The sequence below is a fragment of the Abramis brama genome (assembly GCF_963993115.1).
Source record: "Abramis brama genome assembly, chromosome: 23".
Taxonomy (NCBI): domain Eukaryota; kingdom Metazoa; phylum Chordata; class Actinopteri; order Cypriniformes; family Leuciscidae; genus Abramis; species Abramis brama.
The window spans coordinates 24,502,053-24,522,577 of record NC_139985.1 but is presented as its reverse complement, the minus strand read 5'-3'; the positions used below and the strand labels follow the sequence as shown (position 1 = coordinate 24,522,577).

Genomic DNA, 20,525 nt, shown 5'->3' with positions numbered 1-20,525 from the left:
CATTTACTTCCATAGAAACCATGGAAACACCAAAGACGCTTTAATATATTATGTGTTTTATTAGACATATGAGCAACTGTTTGGAGACATTTATCTACAGAAAACTAATTGTTGTATAGCTCAACCTTATTGTTTGAATATCTTGTTTTCTTGATTTACCTCGAGGAACATATTTGTACCACACAATTAATCAGACATAATCAGAAAAAGCTTTATTTTTAGTAACAGTAATACAGCATTTTCTACAGCAGCCTATAGTCCCAGACTAAAATGCATTATTGAGCTATTTTTACTGAAAACAACTTGCACTGGCTTAAAATATCTCAGTGCCATTGTTTTGTCTCAAGAAGCAAACCAGTAATGTTTTATTTTCTAAGGCATGTTTATAAAAGCTACTTAAATGTCCTAATTGAACTAAGGCCTAATCCTGGCTTAATCTAAGCCCTGTCTGTGAAACTGGGCCATAATGTTGTAAAATGAATTGCATGCCATTTAGCAGCTGAAGTCATACAGCTTTAATTAAATCATATTCTGATGTCGATCTAGCTTACTGCAGTGTGAAACAATATCAGCCACCAAGCCAATGCACAAAGGAACATTAAAATATAACATTCAACACACTCGACTGTATTTTTAGTATGATTGTTTTGACTAAGAAAAACAGCACTGCGTTACCTTACAATTTTAATTTGTCAGATAAAGTGACCTGTACTTGCGGCTGTTTCATTAGATTGAAAATAATATGAATTTAAGTGATCAAACATAATCCTAAGAAAGTTCAAGTTTAGGGAAGAAGGAGGCAAACGTTAAACGCAACTTTAATCATAATTGTAATAGTAAAATAAACATAAACAACAAAACAAAAGGAGTGACAGCAGCCGACTGCAGCATATAAGCATTTTTTTCTTCTTCATTTATATAGCGCTTTTAACAATATAGATTGTTTCAAAGCAGCTTTAATAATAATAGTAATAATTCCTTACATTTATATAGCGCTTTTCTCTGCACTCAAAGCGCTTTACATAGAAGGGGGAATCTCCTCAACCACCACCAATGTGCAGCATCCACCTGGATGATGCGACGGCAGCCATATTGCGCCAGTACGCCCACCACACACCAGCTTACTGGTGGAGAGGAGACAGTGATGAAGCCAATCAGTATATGGGGATGATTAGGAGGCCATGATGGACAGAGGCCAAGGGGCAAATTTGGCCAGGATGCCAGGGTTACATATTTACAGTGATAATAGGAAATTAAAGTAACAGAGATTGCTTTGGCTTTAGCAGCTCTAGAATAAAGTTATTGTCCAGCTAAAGTTAGTTGATTGATTCACTTCTGTTGCAAAGATCATTAGTTATTAACTTAGGGGCCACTTACACGACACCGTTCTAACAGAAAACCCTTAACGCGCTCCGGCCCGCTCATCCGCACAACAGCAGAGCCTGGGGCTCGAGAACGCAAACCTTGAAATAGGTTCCAAGATGCAACTCTTGAAAATTTTTGAAAAAAAAAAAGGTTATCTCTGCGCAAACTTCAAAAAGGCAAACCTGTGAAAACGCTGACGGCGTGCACATACGTATTACGTGTTTAGTCTATAGCCATGCGTGTTTGAATATACATGTGCGCAGACATGTAGTCTTTCTTTACAAATTGACCTCAACAAATTACTTGTCTGGCCTTAAAAATTTAGAATACAGAATTATTTATCGTTTCCGCGTAGCCATGAATTATTTCGACAAAGTTTTATCTGTACAGACATAAAGGGAAGGGGGCCTTCACAGGGAGAGACTAGTTCACACTTCAGCACTGCATTGTCGTCGAGTCCAGGTGCAGGTCCTTCATCAGATCTGGATACGGCCTGGATCCGGTGGACTGCGGTAAACCTCGGGATAAACAGAGAGACTAATATTAGCGTAGATGCCATTCTTCTTATGATGTAACGAGTACATCAAGATTTATGGGAAGTGTTCCTGGTTCCGGCTGACCTAAACTATGCAGCCTATTTTATTTTATTCAGCCTTGAATTATAGAAGTTTATAATGTGTAATGTGTATGCTAGGTCAAAGAGATGTTTTTAGTCTAGATTTGAACTGACAGTGTGTCTGCTTCCCAGACAATGTTAGGAAGACTGTTCCAGAGTTTTGGTGATAAATAGGAAAAGGATCTACCTAAAGGATCTAATTAAAACATCAACGTAAAATGTCCCAGCCCTGCTTCATTCAACAATAACGTTAATAAAATTTGAACACATTAGCCCATCCATGAACATGATTTCTGTCAGATTTCTTTCCATCGGCTGTGGACGACAACTCCCATGATTCCACCCTCATTCATGGCATCATCATGCTATGCCTTTGTAATGGTTTTGAATGAGCGACCTCTAGCAGCGAAACTTACATACTGTGCCTTAAAAAGACACAATTATTTAGATGTTTTATTTTTTTATTTGTTGTTGATAGTGTAATCCATCCATCAATTTTCCAAGCTTCTTGTCCTTTGTAAAGTCCCAGCGATGATGGAGCCTATCCCAGTGTCTTAAGCCACGCAGAGATAATAGTGTAATATCTTTTCTATATCAAAATTAGGTGAGAAAATGTATAAAAGTGTAGATTTCCAGAAAGAACAAAGACATCCAAAAGGCAAAAATGGTGCAGACTTATATACAATAAAAACAAAATGATTTTCAATATTTTTCATTTATTTTTATATATAAAAATCAGTTGTGTTTAACATACACAAGAGATTCTGTAATTGCACTATAAATTGTTTGAGAACAGTCATACCAGCTTACTGGACTCTATAGAAGAGCTTGTATAAGTTATAGAGACTATACATAGCTGCAGAGATTATAAACAACCTTCAACAAGTCTCAGAGAAGAATACTTTGGCATATAGATTAACAGTCATTTGAGAGGACATCTAAATATCACAATATATCTGGATAACATACTGTTTGGTAGTGAATGTTATGAGTCTACATATATTTTCTTATACATATATAAGAAAACAGTGACACACGAGAAGGCTGGAGTTTCATCAATCACCTGTCTTCCCTCAAATTTCACTTGGTCTGAAAGAAAACAACAACAACAACTCTGATTAATTCAATATTAGTGTTTACCAAGGTAAGTATCTTTAAATTGAAGACTAAAGTAAACAATAACAACAACAGCGAACGATGTTATACTAAAAGCACAACAGTTACCTACATAAATATTCTTCCCATTTATTTTATCCATTGCCATTTAAAAAAAAAATTCTTCAAAGAAAAATAATTCTATATTATAATATAATATATATATTTTAATTATATATATATATATATATATATATATATATATATATATATATTTTTTTTTTTATTTTTTTTTATTTTTTTATTTATTTTATTTTTTACAGTATCGGATGATATTGAAAATTATGAAAGCTTGTTTTCACCAATGAATAAAAAATTAAAAAGTTAATTGTGACTTTTTATCTCACAATTCTGACTTTTTTTCTCAGAATTGTACAATATAAACTTGTAAAAGTTATAAAGTCAGAATTGCGTAATATAAAGACACAATCCAGAGTTATAAAGTCAGAATTGTTAGATATAGCATTTAATCACAGCATTGTGATTAAAGTCCAATTCTGACGGGAAAAAGACTGGCTTTTTTTCTCAGAATTGCGAGAAATAAAACTCGCATTTGCAAGTTATAAAGTCAGAATTCCAGAATATAAACTCGCAATTGTGACCTTTTTTCTTGAAATTGCGAGTTTATATTCCGGAATTCTGACTTTATAACTTGCAAATGCGAGTTTATTTCTCGCAATTGTAAGAAAAAAAAGTCAGCATTGTGAGATAAAAAGTCGCAATAATCTTTTACATTTTTTATTCCATGGCGGAAACAAGCTTCCATAGAAAATACATATTGGCCATAACATGAAAATAATGATTGGCTTATTGATATCGGCCAGAACTTTCAATATTTCTGTGCATTCTTATTCACAACTCTTCATGGGAGTAGTTGGTCGCTGCTGAACCTTTATGCACCAATTTCCATTTCCATGGTAACAGCAACTTCTCTAATTGGTGGATCTCTCTTCAGGATTATTGGTAATGTAGTTCTTTTACTGGGAATTTACCAATGAAATAGAGTTTTGTTTCAGAACACTGACTTATACCACCTTAACCTCTGAGCTCATGGTAGGTCCATCATGAAAGGTTGATATCAGAAATCAATATATCGATGGAAAAAAATGAATGGGATTTTTACTTTTTGCACTCTACTGAAATGGCATCCTGCAGATCTTGTTTACCTTGTTCATCTTTTGGGAGTTAACAACAGCGACCTGTCAATAAAGAGAAAATGGTTCTTCAATACTCAATTCAAGCACAAGTTTTATTTGGACAGCAATACTGCCATTACTTCCATGGAGATCTTACCTCCGACATGACGGGCAGATTCATATGCCGATGTGGCCACATGGTCCTGTGGGCTTTGGCTCCCTGCCTCTGGTTCAGTTTCCGTAGTAACCTCTTCACCTTCCTGTCCCTTGGATCAGCGCACTTCACCGCCTTTTTGGTGTACAATCTGTCATGATTCAAACAATCGAGAACATGAGCGCCAAGATTTCAAGAGCTCCCTCCAAAACCTCTCTCTTTACATACAGCAAATCCTAAATCTCTTAATCTGCTACGCTTCAAGTCAGCGCAGGCCAAATTGGCCCCAGTGAAGAAACAGTTTGGGTATTGTCCACCCAGCCTGAGTGCATTCTTTTGCTCTACTTGCCTGACAATTACTGCTCTCAGTAATAAAAATCTGACCTGCTTAGACGGCAATGCCTGTGAGCTTTAATAGGGCATATTTTCCATGTCTGTGATTGTTCCAGGATGCCTGGAATACTTGCATGATGGCTCTTATGCTGCAATCCGGCCCCTCCGTCTGCCTCTCATACCTCAGGACGTCTTTGGTCCGGACTTTGCCGTGAGAGTACTGCATGCAGCACTGAACATCTCGCTGCATTTGCACACCCTTCCCTGGCATAGAGAGAAGTCACAAACCAGCAGCAGAATTCAAGAAAGATTCACACCTGGAAACCATCGTCAAGTATCATAACTGATGAAATTATGCATAGAAACCGGCATGTTCAACAGTTTGCAGAGGAAATCGAGTGTCATCATCAGATTTGGACTCCTTTTCGTTCTTTTTGGAGCTTCCTGTGGCAGGCACAGCCTCCCATCATGCTTTAACACACCTCATATTCTCAGACATGCGTGAACTCCAGCCTCCGAAGCTTCTGAACCAGTCTGGCTATCATAGCATTATGCCTCTTTCCCTCCCACCGAGATCTGGTCCCAACCGCCCCATTCCGACATCACAATCAGATGCGAGAGAGAGTTTCACCTTACCTTCCAGGCAGCCGAAGAGGACGGCCGAGAGGAAGAGGATGGAGACAGTCTGCAGGAACATGGTGGAACCTCAGAGGGATTTTTTCCTCCGTTCTGTCTGCTGTCCTCTTGTGCTGTTTTTATTTCTCTCCCCTCTCCCTCCCTTCCCCTATTTTTTCTCTCACGCGCTAACACACCCACAATCTCCCTCGCTCCCCCCCTCGTGTGCTGTTTTCACAGTCGTAGCATCTCCCCTCACTGTTGAGAAACGCACAACTCTCTTCAATTAACACATTGAGCTGTGCAAGCGATGGTGCGATGCATGGCATAATTACTGCAGTTTAGAGCCCATCATCCCTGTTTGCTTTAGAATTTACAACTGAAAAGCTCTGTATAATAAATCAATAAAAAAAGTCTTCCAAACATTTGAAGAAACATGATTAAAAACAGCCGTCTGCAATGAAATATGGGCCTGAAGTTGAATGATGAAGGGAAGGAAACACCTTACATTAAAATGCCTAACTTTTTTTTGGAAACTTATGATTTATTGCAGTCAAAAATGTTAGAGCTGGATAAAATACAGTACTGGGGTCTGCAGGGAGGAGTGTGAGAAAACATTCGAAAGAACAAAACATCAGGAATCAATATGGATACTCACAGACATTTAGAGCCTGTCCTCATGTCAAGTTCTTGAGTCATGTGGAAAAACTGTTTTGGGACTTTATGGTTTTGGCATACCTGGGATCATTAGATTAAAAAATATGCCATCTGCGTGTCCAAGGTGGGTGTGGAAGGCATTTGAAAACATACCCTGCCCATGACCTAATGGAGTCCATGGGCCAATCGTCTTTCCCGCATATCTCTTTGGCAATTAAAGTATCGCTGTACAGCATTCTGAACAAAACATGCCAGCCGCTGCTCAAAGAAACCTCTGTTCTTCTGTGAATGAAGAACAACTTCATGGGCCTTTGACAAATGAGCACAGCTTTTACATTACTAAAAAATGGCATCATCTGCTTAAGTATCTGGGAAAACAAAACAAACAAAATGATTTGTTTCATTTACTTGAGTACTCCTAGTGGAAAAAAATCGAGGATAGTCACTGAGAGGTGGCATGTTTGAACCCTATACCCATTGTAACTTGAGCCTGATTTGCAGTCCTTGTCAGTTAACAAACCAACTGCATCATCATTTGGGAATGGAGTCATAAAAGATAACAATTCTATAAATTACTTAACATGTCAAAGTACATTTATTCATCTTCAAAATCAATTGTGAGTGGTCTTTGCTAATGCTTAACTCATGACAATGCCTTTGCAAAGTGTTTCATCATGTTTCTGTGTGGATATGTTCTAATAAAAAAAGAGCATTCCTACTTCAAAAGTAAATATTTCTTTGAGTAAATCCCCCCTAATCGTTCTAAAAAAGCGGTACAATTTGAGATGTAAGATTTTCTTGGTGATGGGTTCAGTCCATTGCAGTACGTCTTAAGCATATTCTGTTAACTTGTCATTGAAGCATGTTACAATAGCCCATCCACACGAAGACAACTATGCAAAGAATTCTCAGCATGCATTCTTCATCATGGTCTTAAATTGCTCATGTAATGACTCACATACTTGCGTGCCTTCATCTAAACTGAATTAATTTTATGTCCTGGATCAAGATATAAAGCCAACTTAACTAACGTAAAATATTGGTTTTCAATTTTTTTGGCAATGTTTTTATTTCTGCTGGATCGACAGCATCTCTCACACTGCGAGACCACTAGGACTGTCCATTCAAGGCAGACTGTTTTTCCCTGGGGACACGCTTTAGTTAAATCTCTGGAAAGACACATGCTATGGTGAGATGAACATGCACATTCTGCTCAGTTCCTCCTGATCTGGTGATTCATAAAAATCTTGGGATTGGTTGCCATGTAAAATTTTGTCTTTAAGCTCTGTGCCTGAAGACAAAGCCCCAGATATTAAGAGAGAAACAGTGATGCCTATCTCATCCTGGATATTGAGGTAGACAGGTAGTCTGATTATGCAGATGGGACACCACTCATAGTCCTTTCACTGACCTTCTGATGCATATTGAACAATAAAACTGGAAAGTGCTTTTGAAAAGTCACAAGCTTCAATCAGATTTGATTTGACACAATTGCTGGAACCACTGCACAGCCCGAAAAGAAACATTGTTTCTATAAGTTTTTTTTTAAATTATTATTATTTACATATGGCAGCTGTGGACTTTCCTTTTTCCTCAATGGTCTGTCCACAAGACTATAGTGTGTCATTTTAGGTTTCAGAAGGTGGTCCACAAGCACCCCCTTGATGAAACCAGTTGTTTTTGCAGTAAGGGCCTTTGAACACTTTCAAGGAAGAACTGATGGCTGCCATAATTTGCCATATTAGTGCCATTAAATCTTAATCTAAAGCACAGCAGTATTTTCTGGTATATTTTCTGCCTGTGAAATAATCGGTACCCATTCATTTTGGCCTGTCATAAATTCATAAGTCTACATGCATTTTCCACCAATTTCTCATGTACTTTTTATACAATTATTCATAGAGATGCCATAATTTGAGTTTTTCCATTTCTAGTCATGTAATACGATAAATTTCAGATTTATGGCATAAAAAAAAAAAAAAAAAAAAATGTTGCTGGTTCCTCACAGGTTGGTAATAAGGCCTCTTCTGGTTTTAGTGAGCAGAATCATTCATGGGCAGAATAATCTGCAGACCAGACTTTCTTCTGATAATCCAAAGTCTAGCAATACAAGAAAAAAAAACAAAAAACAAACACCCGGAACAGATAAAAGAGCTTCACTTTATTTAAACACTATACATGGTTATAAGAATTGGACAAAAGAGAAAAATACAATTGGCATTTTACAACTTTGACAACTATACAATATTTTCAAACTGCCCAAGCATACCAACATCACAATAATAATAAAAAACATTTTCAGCCAGTTTGCCTCTCTTTTGATTTCACAAATCTGAGAGGGACCCTTCAGAACTTGTTGACAGTCTTTATATTCATATGTATGCACCTTTTCAGTCAGTCCAGGGTACCTACACAAGAGTGATACAGAAAATAGAGTTGAGTTTAAAGTTTAAATTCAGTTTCCCTCCACAGGTCTTAGGTTCCATTGCACTTTTTGTTCCGAACCTTAGTAAGTTTGCATCATTGACCCAAGTGACTCTGTAAGTACTAGTTGCAACTGTTTATCATTTGGGGCTTAGTTCTAGGAACTAGCCACCTGAGAGGTCCTCCAAGAACAAAATTTTCCCCTAGGGCCATTTTCCAGGTTGCAATCGCACCGCCAGTAGGAACTCTGAAATGATGTAAGCCAGCCAACAGCAATGTCTTTTAATTGCAGCATTCAACAACTGGAGGATGGAGAATGCCGCGATCGGAGCTGCGTTTTGTTGTATGCTGTGGGTTCAGTGAAAATGGAGATGGAATGTAGACATACAAGTAATGCGAAAGTAATGAAAGAGCTAATAGGAGGGCTAAGAGAAATCTCCAACTTGCAGTGCTACAGTACATAGAGGCTGAGAAAAGATCCCAACGCTGCAGACAAAGGCGACATACAAATGACGTTAATATTAGCTTTCTGTATGTTATGTCTTATTGCTGTCTTCCATGTTTGTGGAGTATGTATTGTAAACTGTGTGTTTACACCATAGACTGTAAAAAAAGATGGACGACGCCCCTTCGCTCTCTTCCATTGATGAGAACTGAAGCCGCCAGAGTCCCGATATGGCGCTGACATATTGGAACTTGAGTCTGCGCAGTAGCGATCTCGGGACCAGACCTGCGCAGTAGTGAGCAGGAAGTAAAGCCGCGAAATCAACGCTCCGCCCTCACTCTCGCAGAATGCACTCAGGGAGAGTGGATTCTGCACACTTTTTTAAAAATTGATTGCAGTACGACAAGAGGCTTGTTAAAATAAAGTAAATACAATCTCCTCAGTCCTCCGAAGATCCCGAAAAAAATGTCCGTTGGTGCTTCAGTGACTACTTCGCTCAAGAACCTGTCAATCACAGCTGTCAATCATGACTTTACACCACCGCATCACGTAACTAACTAAAAACCAACTTATTTTTGAAACAGACACTTGAACTTACATCAGCGTGATAAAAACAACAGCAAATGAAAGAAACCACCTTTGGAAAAAAGATATTTGAAGTGTAATTAAATTGTTTAGTTGGTCTCACGTCCCGTTGAATAACACGGGGAGGCGGGGCTTATGACCTATACTAGGACCAGTCACCGGGGGGCGATCGAGACGTTTTGGCTTCACTTTTCAGGGCTTGTGCGGCACGCTTGGTTTACACTGCTTTTTAAAAATAGCAGGTGCCGGTGTTTCGTATGGCATGTGTTCGACCAATTAACGTACACTTACATCACTGGTAGTTCCTATTGTGCTGGAATAGACCCTACTCTGAGGTAGGACCTAATTTAGTCCCCTTAAAAGGCGTTACTATAACTAAAATCGTTCACAGTTCCTGCGGTGCAAACACGCCAAAAAGCAGGTACTTCCGCCAATAGTTATATGCATAGGCATAATTTGCGGGTGGGACGGGTGGGACATGTCCTCACCACTTCTTGCCAGGGTCGATATTGTCCCCACCACTTTTTAAAACATATCACGGCACAGATGTAGGCCTACCTAATACAAAAATAAAACATCTCTAGTTAACTAGCAAAGCATTCATTTCGTTTGTTAAATGAGAGGCGTTCTAGCGCTGAAATGTGATGTTTTTTAAATCAAGCAGCTGAGTGCTCGTTGCCGCTGCTATCAGTAGTGGCATGGATACAGTGTTCTCTAGTGGCTCGCGCACAGTCTTCACATGGACACACGCTTTAATCATTCGCTTAACGCCGTAGCGGAGACTATTCGTTCCGGTGAAATCTCAAAACAAACTGCACACAAATGTGTCCCTGTTTAATATACAACCACTGATGAACATATTCGCGTTTGATGAGAAAAAAGAAACTATACGAGTGTGGATTAGAACCCAGAACCTCTGACACGCTTGGCAAATGTTCTACCACTTGATCATGAAAATACACAAGCAAAATTTGCGGATCTATGGATTTATTCACGTGAAAATTCTCAGCACTAACAATATTAGTAGCTCTCATTTAATGACAAATTAAACCCATTATTTAAATTGATTGGACATCGTAATGTTATTGCACACATATATGAAACCCCCCCCATGAACTATGGAAACCTTCCTCCGGTATGAAAGCCCCTATTGTAACTAATGATTAAGGACAAAAACTGTGATTTAGGACAGACTGCATTTCACAAGTTCACACTTACAAATAATCATGTAGAGTAAAGAGTATGCATATTTGGCATGCTGTCCAAGGAGAGGGCTGCGAGCTCAGTATTTTGGCCCAAACACAGAGTACTCCCCCCGTATTCCTGGCTGTGATAGGAAACCAGCCAAGAGTGAGGAGTCGGGGTAGTGGAGGGATACTGAAAACTGTCGAGGAACATAGGCGAATCGACTGTGTATGTATGTGTATGTATGTATGTATGTATGTATGTATGTATGTATGTATGTATGTATGTATGTATGTATGTATGTATATATATATGTATATATATATATATATATATATATATATATATATATATATATAGGCCTCCTCAAAGGTCTGCGCAGTCACATATAATCTGACACCAAGGCACCAAGATTGTTTGGTTTTAGTTCTGCCGTTCTTGGAAAATGAGGTTTAAAGGGAGGAAAGAAATATAGGCAATCAGAATGATCCATAAAACTCTCCCTCACTCCTTTAAACCACTGCCAGCAGGAAATAACATTAAATTATGTCTCCCTTACCTTCCAAAAACGCAAATTCATCTATTGCTTCAATAGCATTATCTGCCAAGAGAAAAAGCACCAACCATTACTTCATCAATACCACTGATGTTTATAGTTAAAAATTCAAATTAAACCATTTTAAAATTTAACGTTTTAACTTACCCAAGTCTTTGCGTTGAAGAGTTTTTCTCTTTCCCTGTTGGGCATAAACAAGAGCGTCCTTTGCAATCATTTCAACAAAAAGCTCCTGCAGGCAGAAAAACAATTTTGTCAACTCAGATTTGACATATGTCTTTACCCAACCAAGTGTATAGGCGGGAGACATCCATAAAAGTTGTCCTGGGCCCTGTGAATTCAAGCAACGGATTTACAACATATCAAAGAATCTACCCTAGTTTGAATTCAGAATATCCAGACAGACAAGCATTGTATTCGTGAATGTAATGTTATAATGACAGGCCCATAGATGAACTAGTAAAATATTTTTAAGAGATCATCTCTCCTCTTTCATACATTTTATCAGCTGCTATGTCATAGGAACAGTCACACAGCAGGACTGTGAAAATTTTTTTGACACCGAGAACTTCATCTTCAACAATTCTGCCATGTAAGGCAATTACAGTAATGGGCTTTCACTGAGCATAAACCGCCACACTTTATAAAGCAGTTCGAACTGATAATCCGAGCGGCATTAGTGCTTAGTTATTAGCATTTAGTTATATTACACTTGCTCATGGGACAATGCTTAAATGTGATCTGAGACCGTCTTACTATATTTTGTGTCTTACGAATAAAATTTTACACACAATCTGCAAACTACAGACAAGAAAACCCCGGCAAAAACATATTGTATAGTATGCACTAGGCAGATAGATATGAAATTGACAGATAAATTGATAGACAGATCTAAAATTTAAATGACAAGTCAAGCAGAGAGTGAGAGAGACAAATAGAAAAATCTTACATTCAGTGATCTTGTACAACCATTTTAATGCCTTGAAGACTTAACTGTTTGGTTTTCTGTGATGTATTCTATATTTTCACCAAGATCATATTATCTAGCTGGCTAACATACAAATGGTTTCATTGAAATTACAAAAATGACTTGTGATTGTCATTAATGTATAAATAAGAAACTAAAAACTACAAACCAATCAGTAAAGCGTTTATGAATTTATGGAGTTGTATTATGTATTATATACATACGAAAAAAAATTGTTTAAATAAATATATAAGTGTTTCGGTTTCATTGTCCAACCCCCGTATGTGTGTGTGTGCTATATATACAGTGAGGAAAATAAGTATTTGAGCACCCTGCTATTTTGCAAGTTCTCCCACTTGGAAATCATGGAGGGGTCTGAAATTGTCATCGTAGGTGCATGTCCACTGTGAGAGACATAATCAAAAAAAAAAATCCAGAAATCACAATGTATGATTTTTTAACTATTTATTTGTATGATACAGCTGCAAATAAGTATTGCAATGCATATTAACTTATGCATTGCACTGTGTGTGTGTGTGTGTATATATATAATACACACACACACACGTGTATATATACATATATATGAGGCGCCACGTAGGATTTAAATCAAACTTCGCTCATCAATACATACATAACACACGTGCATATACACCTATAAATTACTCGCATATACATGTATACTATTGGATGTTCAAAATACATATATGAAATATATACATATAATATATGTATGTATACATATATACTCGCACATACATATAAACTTCCATGCATATACACCTATAAACACTTGCACATACATATAAACTTCCATGCATATACACCTATAAACACTCGCACATATATATATAAACTTCCATGCATATACACCTATAAACACTCGCACATACATATAAACTCGATGCGCGCATACACATCCATAAAACACTCGCGCATAAATAAAACGTGGATGCATGCTTTGTGTATATATGTATATGCGAGTGATTTCATATGTGGATGTGCGTGAACTTTTCAGTGTAAAAGGAAGTCATTTCAGCGTACACGGAATTAACCTGCCTTTTTGATAGTTTGTTTTCCAATTTGAAATGAAATAAGCATAAACGAGAAAACGGCCCCTTTATTCGTTTTTTTCGTTTTTAAAAAAAAAAGAAAAGAAAGCCTAAGCCTCTTACGTTGTTGATTTATATTTCAAACAAGAATTCGACATTTGCACATTTTTCTTACAAAAAACCTCATCATTTTGCAGGACCATTGTCTATTACAGTATACAACACAGATAGAAGGGTGCCAATAAATCTGTGGTGATATACAACACGCTTTAAGAAAAGTTTATTTCCATCACACTGTAAAGTGTTTTTAGATATTAGCCTACATATAGATTACATATACCAAAGATTTTACATATAAACTGGGTCAGCATACTGTTAATTACAGTTAGTACCATGGGAAGTATAGGGGTGCTGATGTGACCCCTGGCGTGGAGCCCATGAAGAAATATGGTTGGGGATAAAAGTTCACACAAACAAAACCAAAAAACTGTGGTGTTTAGCCTATAGGCATACATATTACGTGTGTTTGTTTTTATTTATGCTGTCTTATAAAATACCCATATTATAACAAAATTATATTTTTTTTAAACGAAAAAACGAATAAAGGGGCCGTTTTATCGTTTATGCTTATTTAATTTCAAATTGGAAAACAAACTCTCAAAATATCAAAATGACACAAATGACTTTTACACTGAAATGCCTTCCGGTTACACTGAAATGCCTTCCGGTTACGCTGAAATGACTTCCTTTTACACTGAAAAGTTCACGCACATCCACATATGAAATCACTCGCATATACATATATACACAAAGCATGCATCCACGTTTTATTTATGCGCGAGTGTTTTATGGATGTGTATGCGCGCATCGAGTTGTATGTGCGAGTGTTTATAGGTGTATATGCATGGAAGTTTATATGTATGTGCGAGTGTTTATAGGTGTATATGCATGGAAGTTTATATGTATGTGCGAGTGTTTATAGGTGTATATGCATGGAAGTTTATATGTATGTGCGAGTGTTTATAGGTGTATATGCATGGAAGTTTATATGTATGTGCGAGTATTTATAGGTGTATGCGTGCGTCAAGTTTATATGTATATGCAAGTTATTCACAAGTGTATAGGCATTCATGACTAACATAATATGTATTGGTATGGATTTCATATTAGTGTGCATGTGTATTTCATATGTATTTTGAACATCCAATAGTATACATGTATATGCAAGTAATTTATAGGTGTATATGCACGCGTGTTATGTATGTATTGATGAGCGAAGTTTGATTTAAATCCTACGTGGCGCCTCATATATATACATACACACATATATATATACGCACGCACGCACGCACGCACGCACGCACGCACGCACGCACGCACGCACGCACGCACGCACGCACGCACGCACGCACGCACGCACGCACGCACGCACGCACACACACAAGATATATATAGATATATGTATATATATATATATAACTTTTGTGTATATATATATATAATGTATGTGTATATATATATAAAATACACACACACACACACGTGTGTGTGTGTATATATATATGTGTGTGTGTGTATTTTGTATATATATACACACACACACACACATATACATATATATATATATATATATATATATATATATATATATATATATATATATATATATATATATATATGTATGTGTATTTTGTATATATATACACACACACACACACACATATACACATATATATATATAAAAAATAAATAAATGTTCTTCCTTAAAATACATGGTGCATAAGTGTGTACACCCCTATGTTAAATTCCCATAGAGGCAGGCAGATTTTTATTTTTAAGTATTTTTTTAAAATTAATTTTTAGGATACTATGCATCCTGATAAAGTTCCCTTGGCCTTTGGAATTAAAATAGCCCCACATCATCACATAGCCTTCACCATACCTAGAGATTGGCATGGGGTACTTTCCATAAGATCATCTCTCAAAGCAAATCAAACTAGCTTTTAGGCTAACTGAAATAAAACCATGCCAATCTCTAGGTATGGTGAATGCTATGTGATGATGTGGGGCTATTTTAATTCCAAAGGCCAAGGGAACTTTATCAGGATGTATAGTGGGAATTTAACATAGGGGTGTACACACTTATGCACCATGTATTTTAAGGAAGAACATTTATTTATTTACGATACATTATTCATTCACAAAGAAAATTGGTGTCCTAAAAGGTTGGATTTTTCCTAATTTTTTAAATTAAGGCATTAAGTTCAATTTCCAAAATATGATTTTTTTTATTCCTCTTTTTTAGTCAACTTTAGCATGGGTGTATTAACTTATGCATTGCACTGATATATATATATATATATATATATATATATATATATATATATATATATATATATATATATATATATATATATATATATATATATATATATAAAATACACACACAAAAGTTATATATATATATATACATATATATAAAATACACACACAAAAGTTATATATATATATATATATATATATATATATATATATATATATATATATATATATATATATATATAAACTTTTGTGTGTGTATTTTATATATATATATATGTATATATATATATATAACTTTTGTGTGTGTGTTTATATATCTATATATATATATATACAAAAAAGTTAATCAAAGTTGTCCTAAGACAAGAACAGGTATTGTTCAAAATTCATGTATAACTTTGATGAAAGGTTTTGATCTACTTCAAATGTTGATGTATATATGTATATATGTATATATATATATATATATATATATATATATATATATGTATATATGTATATATATATATATATATATATATATATATATATATATATATATATATATATATACACACACACACACACGCGCATATATATGGCCTATATATGCACGGCCTGGCGGCCAATCTTCACTGATTTTACATTCCATCAGTAAGAGGAGAGTGTGAAGGTTGAATTAGCAGAGCAAAATCACAGCCGTTCATAAAATAGGCCTATTGCAATCCACACAACATAATGGGAGACATATCAGAGTTCTAAAGTCTAAACGTCTCGCTGGCTCTTCTGTGACGAGGACAGCAAGTCTTTGTGGCGTATCGATAGCTATGGTATTCAGGGTAATGTCGGCGTGCCAGCACGCAGGATGAGCCGCATCAAGGATGCGTTAAAACTTGATAAAAAGTGATATTAAAGATAAAAGATTTCTATTTTAAACAAATGCTGTTCTTTTTAACTTTTTATTCATCAATGAATCCTGAAAAAAGTATCGCAGGTTCCAAAAAAATATTAAGCAAGTTAAGCAACACAACCGTTTCCAACATTGAGAATCAAATCAACATATTAGAATGATTTCTGAAGGATCATGTGACACTGAAGACTGGAGAAATGGCTGATAAAAACTCAGCTTTTCATCACAGAAATAAATTATATTTTAAAGCAATTATGTTATATTCTCTTTATAAATTATATTATTGCAATAATATTTCACAATATTACTTTTTATGTATTTTTGATCAAATAAATGCAGGCTTGATGAGCGTAAGAGACTTCTTTCAAAGGCATTAAAAATAGTAATGTTTTCAAACTTTTGACCAGTACTGTAGATGCAAGCATGTATAGAACGAAGGCCAGTGAAAATGTCGGTAGGGCCAATAAAAACATGACATACTGGCCCGACTGGGCTGGCAGAAAATACATTCCTACAGTTGAACTCTGTAGACAGAGAGAGTATGCAATATAGACAGGCAGACAGACATACATAAATAAAGACTGTCTGGCAGAAGATAGAGCTGTGTCTGTGTCTCACCGTGGCTTTAGCTATGATGAACACGGACTCTTGACTCGCCAGACTCACATCCGGATCTGCTTTCATCAGTGTTTTGATGCGGGACAGCGGTAACTTGGCAAGGCGGTTCTGCTGCGCGCCCGCGGTGGGCCCAGTTTGCCCATTCCCTCCGTCCTCCTCCGGCTCGGTGCCCCGGGGCTCGTCTTCAGCTCCGCTGCGGTCCAAATCCGACTCCACGGGAGCTGCTGTCACAGTCGCCGCCATTGACGCACGCGGCTCTTAATAGAACGCGCTGTAAACCGAAAGCGGATAGTCGAATCTTCTCCCGCCAAATCTGTCTGTAAACACAACCTCGAGGCGGACGGCGGAACAGACGTCACAGCGCAACGTCATTTAACAGGGTCAACTAATTCCATTCAGGAAAGGTCAGTTAAAGTCCATTAACGAGCGGCATTGCACTTTATTTTAAGGAAGGTTGATTTTTAATTAATCACAGATGACATGTTATTTCCTCAGTTCATTAAGAGTGATCAGTTTTGAAACAACTGAGGAAGTACAAGGCATTTTGTAAACTCCACTACAGTACATCCATTCATACCTCAGCTGATGTGCGTAGAAGAAAGAATAGGGAAAAACTGGGATTTGGTGAGGAACTTTATAAATAAAATTGAAATCTTTCATTAAATAATTGGTTAAATGCTAAAATAGGCTATACAATCATTTCATACATTTAATCTCATGCCTCATTGTACGTCAGAATTAATGTTAATTGCTTTGTCATCATATAGTTGGCCACCATGGTACCATGAAAGAATACTGTGGTATTCTTTGAATTATTTTGTATTTGATTAATATATGGTAACTATTCAGTACCATGGTAAATGGAAGATAGGCCAGTGAATGTTTCGTTTGGTACAGTGGGTTTATTTTTGAAAGTCAGTGTGTGCATAGACACATCTTGGCTAACCCAAAATACCTACTGAAATGCATAGGGGGTTAAAATAAACCATATTGATTTTATATATATATAATGAAATAATTAAAATAATACACAGATATTTTAATCAAACATGTTTATTTGTCCACTTTCCTTAATAATAATGGGTCAGTTTGATCCCCTTATATGCATTCTTGGGGTATACAAAAATAATTTTGTTTTCCATATGACCAAGAAACAAGTTTAAGGAATTTATGTATAAATAATAAAATAATAATACTAATAATTTCATTGATAAAATATTTTAAAAAACCCCTCCATTCTTAAGTAAAACTTTTCCACCATTATTACCCAGGAAATAAGATACCTTTATGGAGTATAAATTCCATAAAAATTCCATAAAAAATGGGAAGCTGCCATTAAACTTCAGCTTCAACTTCTCTTCAGTCTATGGGGTTTTCAGCTAAATATATACAGTGCAATGCATAAGTGAATACACCCATGCTAAAGTTGACTAAAAAGAGGAATAAAAAATCATATTTTGGAAATTGAACTTAATGCCTTAATTTAAAAAATTAGGAAAAATCCAACCTTTAAGGACACCAATTTTCTTTGTGAATGAATAATGTATCGTAAATAAATAAATGTTCTTCCTTAAAATACATGGTGCATAAGTGAGTACACCCCTATGTTAAATTCCCATAGAGGCAGGCAGATTTTTATTTTTAAGTATTTTTTTAAAATTAATTTTTAGGATACTATGCATCCTGATAAAGTTCCCTTGGCCTTTGGAATTAAAATAGCCCCACATCATCACATAGCCTTCACCATACCTAGAGATTGACATGATTTTATTTCAGTTAGCCTAAAAGCTAATTTGATTTGCATTGAGAGATGATCTTATGGAAAGTACCCCATGCCAATCTCTAGGTATGGTGAAGGCTATGTGATGATGTGGGGCTATTTTAATTCCAAAGGCCAAGGGAACTTTATCAGGATGCATAGTATCCTAAAAAAAAATAAAAAAAAATACTTAAAAATAAAAATCTGCCTGCCTCTATGGGAATTTAACATAGGGGTGTACTCACTTATGCACCATGTATTTTAAGGAAGAACATTTATTTATTTACGATACATTATTCATTCACAAAGAAAATTGGTGTCCTTAAAGGTTGGATTTTTCCTAATTTTTTAAATTTGGAAATTGAACATTAAGTTCAATTTCCAAAATATGATTTTTTATTCCTCTTTTTAGTCAACTTTAGCATGGGTGTATTCACTTATGCATTGCACTGTATATATACCGAGATATATATATATATATATATATATATTAGGGATGGGGCCGATCCGATCCAGTATCGGTATCGGGACCCGATACCAGCGTAATTCACGTATCGGATTTTCCCGATCCAACCTGCGGAGATATCCGATATCCATGAGTCATGTCTGCGCTTTAATGTTGTCTGCTGAAATGACTCCAAAAGTCATTCCCGCCGGCGAGTCTGCTAGCTGGCAGCAAACTGCGGAATGGATTTCCTGAACGGAGGCGCGGCTCAATGAGACACAGAGTTATGAGAGAAATCCGTTCCGCAGTTTGCAGCTAGCCACATGTCCGCTTTGTGTAAATACTCACACTGGAAACGCCGCAGAGCAAGACAGCTAACGTTAAATGCAATGTTTGCAAAGCCGTGATTCAGAGCTCTTTAAAGCTCCCTCGCGTCGTACAACACAGCGAACGCAATCAAACATTTAAAAAAGCACCACGTTACTGTGCGTTCACACCAAACGCGAATAGCGCGTCAAATTCGCGTCTAGTTGGACGCTTGAATATTTTGAATCCATTCGCGCGTCCAGTGCGAAATTGACGCGCGTCTGAGGTGAAATCCGTCTGTTCGCAAGATGCTGATGTTGATCGAGCATTCATTGAGAGAGTTACTGCATCGGAGCGAGGATCACCCTTCAGATAGTGTGTGTGTGTGTGTAAGCTGTTTACACTTGCACTTTTCTTATATTTCAAGACTCTAGTATTTGACATTTTGTGAATGTAATAAATATTGACATTACAATCAATTTGAAACCCTTAAAGTTGCATATTTGTTTTCAGAATGGGATTTTTCCTGTTAACAGTATTTCCTGTTTTTTTACTTCCTTTTCTGACCTTATAATTTACCTCAAGTTGCCTTTTGGGACATACATGTATAACTTACATACATACATACATACATACATACATATCATACTTGCATGTTGAGAGAAGTTTATTTCAGCATCATATAAAATAAACAATAATGATAACAAAAATATTAAAGCAAACACAGCTCTGGTATCGGAATAGTATCGGTATCGGCCGATATCTAAATTCAGGTATCGGGATCGGATCGGAAGTGAAGAAATGTGGATCGGTGCATCCCTAATATATATATATATATATTACAAGTAGGTTACATACATAAAATAAATAAGACCCTTGTTTTGGCCAACAAAAATTGTTATTAGTAAAGTGTAATTCAGCATATAATACAATGCATATGA

General features: G+C 36.3%; 2 protein-coding genes across 2 annotated transcripts; both read right to left on the bottom strand.

Annotated features, from left to right (window-relative positions):
• Positions 1–2,454: 2,454 nt before the first annotated feature.
• Positions 2,455–5,553, bottom strand: ccl44 (chemokine (C-C motif) ligand 44). Its single transcript, XM_084101017.1, has 5 exons — positions 5,396–5,553; positions 4,894–5,023; positions 4,430–4,577; positions 4,303–4,335; positions 2,455–3,070 (listed from the first exon to the last, which is right to left on the bottom strand). Exons 1-5 carry the CDS (start codon positions 5,454–5,456, stop codon positions 3,062–3,064), a joined length of 381 nt encoding a protein of 126 aa, XP_083957143.1. The 5' UTR covers positions 5,457–5,553; the 3' UTR covers positions 2,455–3,061.
• Positions 5,554–8,171: 2,618 nt separating this feature from the next.
• On the bottom strand, positions 8,172–17,434 carry pole4 (polymerase (DNA-directed), epsilon 4, accessory subunit). The gene is made up of 4 exons (XM_084101016.1): positions 17,075–17,434; positions 11,374–11,458; positions 11,230–11,271; positions 8,172–8,439 (listed from the first exon to the last, which is right to left on the bottom strand). Exons 1-4 carry the CDS (start codon positions 17,315–17,317, stop codon positions 8,426–8,428), a joined length of 384 nt encoding a protein of 127 aa, XP_083957142.1. The 5' UTR covers positions 17,318–17,434; the 3' UTR covers positions 8,172–8,425.
• Positions 17,435–20,525: the final 3,091 nt, after the last annotated feature.

Excerpts from the sequence above, each read along its gene's own strand:
- pole4 (XM_084101016.1), bottom strand. The coding sequence starts at position 17,317 with ATGGCGGCGACTGTGACAGCAGCTCCCGTGGAGTCGGATTTGGACCGC. Across the intron at positions 11,459-17,074 it reads TCATCATAGCTAAAGCCACG|GAGCTTTTTGTTGAAATGAT; the intron begins GTGAGACACAGA and ends TTCTGCCTGCAG. Across the intron at positions 11,272-11,373 it reads TCTTCAACGCAAAGACTTGG|ATAATGCTATTGAAGCAATA; the intron begins GTAAGTTAAAAC and ends TTCTCTTGGCAG.
- ccl44 (XM_084101017.1), bottom strand. The coding sequence starts at position 5,456 with ATGTTCCTGCAGACTGTCTCCATCCTCTTCCTCTCGGCCGTCCTCTTC. Across the intron at positions 5,024-5,395 it reads CCTCTTCGGCTGCCTGGAAG|GGAAGGGTGTGCAAATGCAG; the intron begins GTAAGGTGAAAC and ends TCTCTATGCCAG. Across the intron at positions 4,578-4,893 it reads TGCAGCATAAGAGCCATCAT|ATTGTACACCAAAAAGGCGG; the intron begins GCAAGTATTCCA and ends GAATCATGACAG.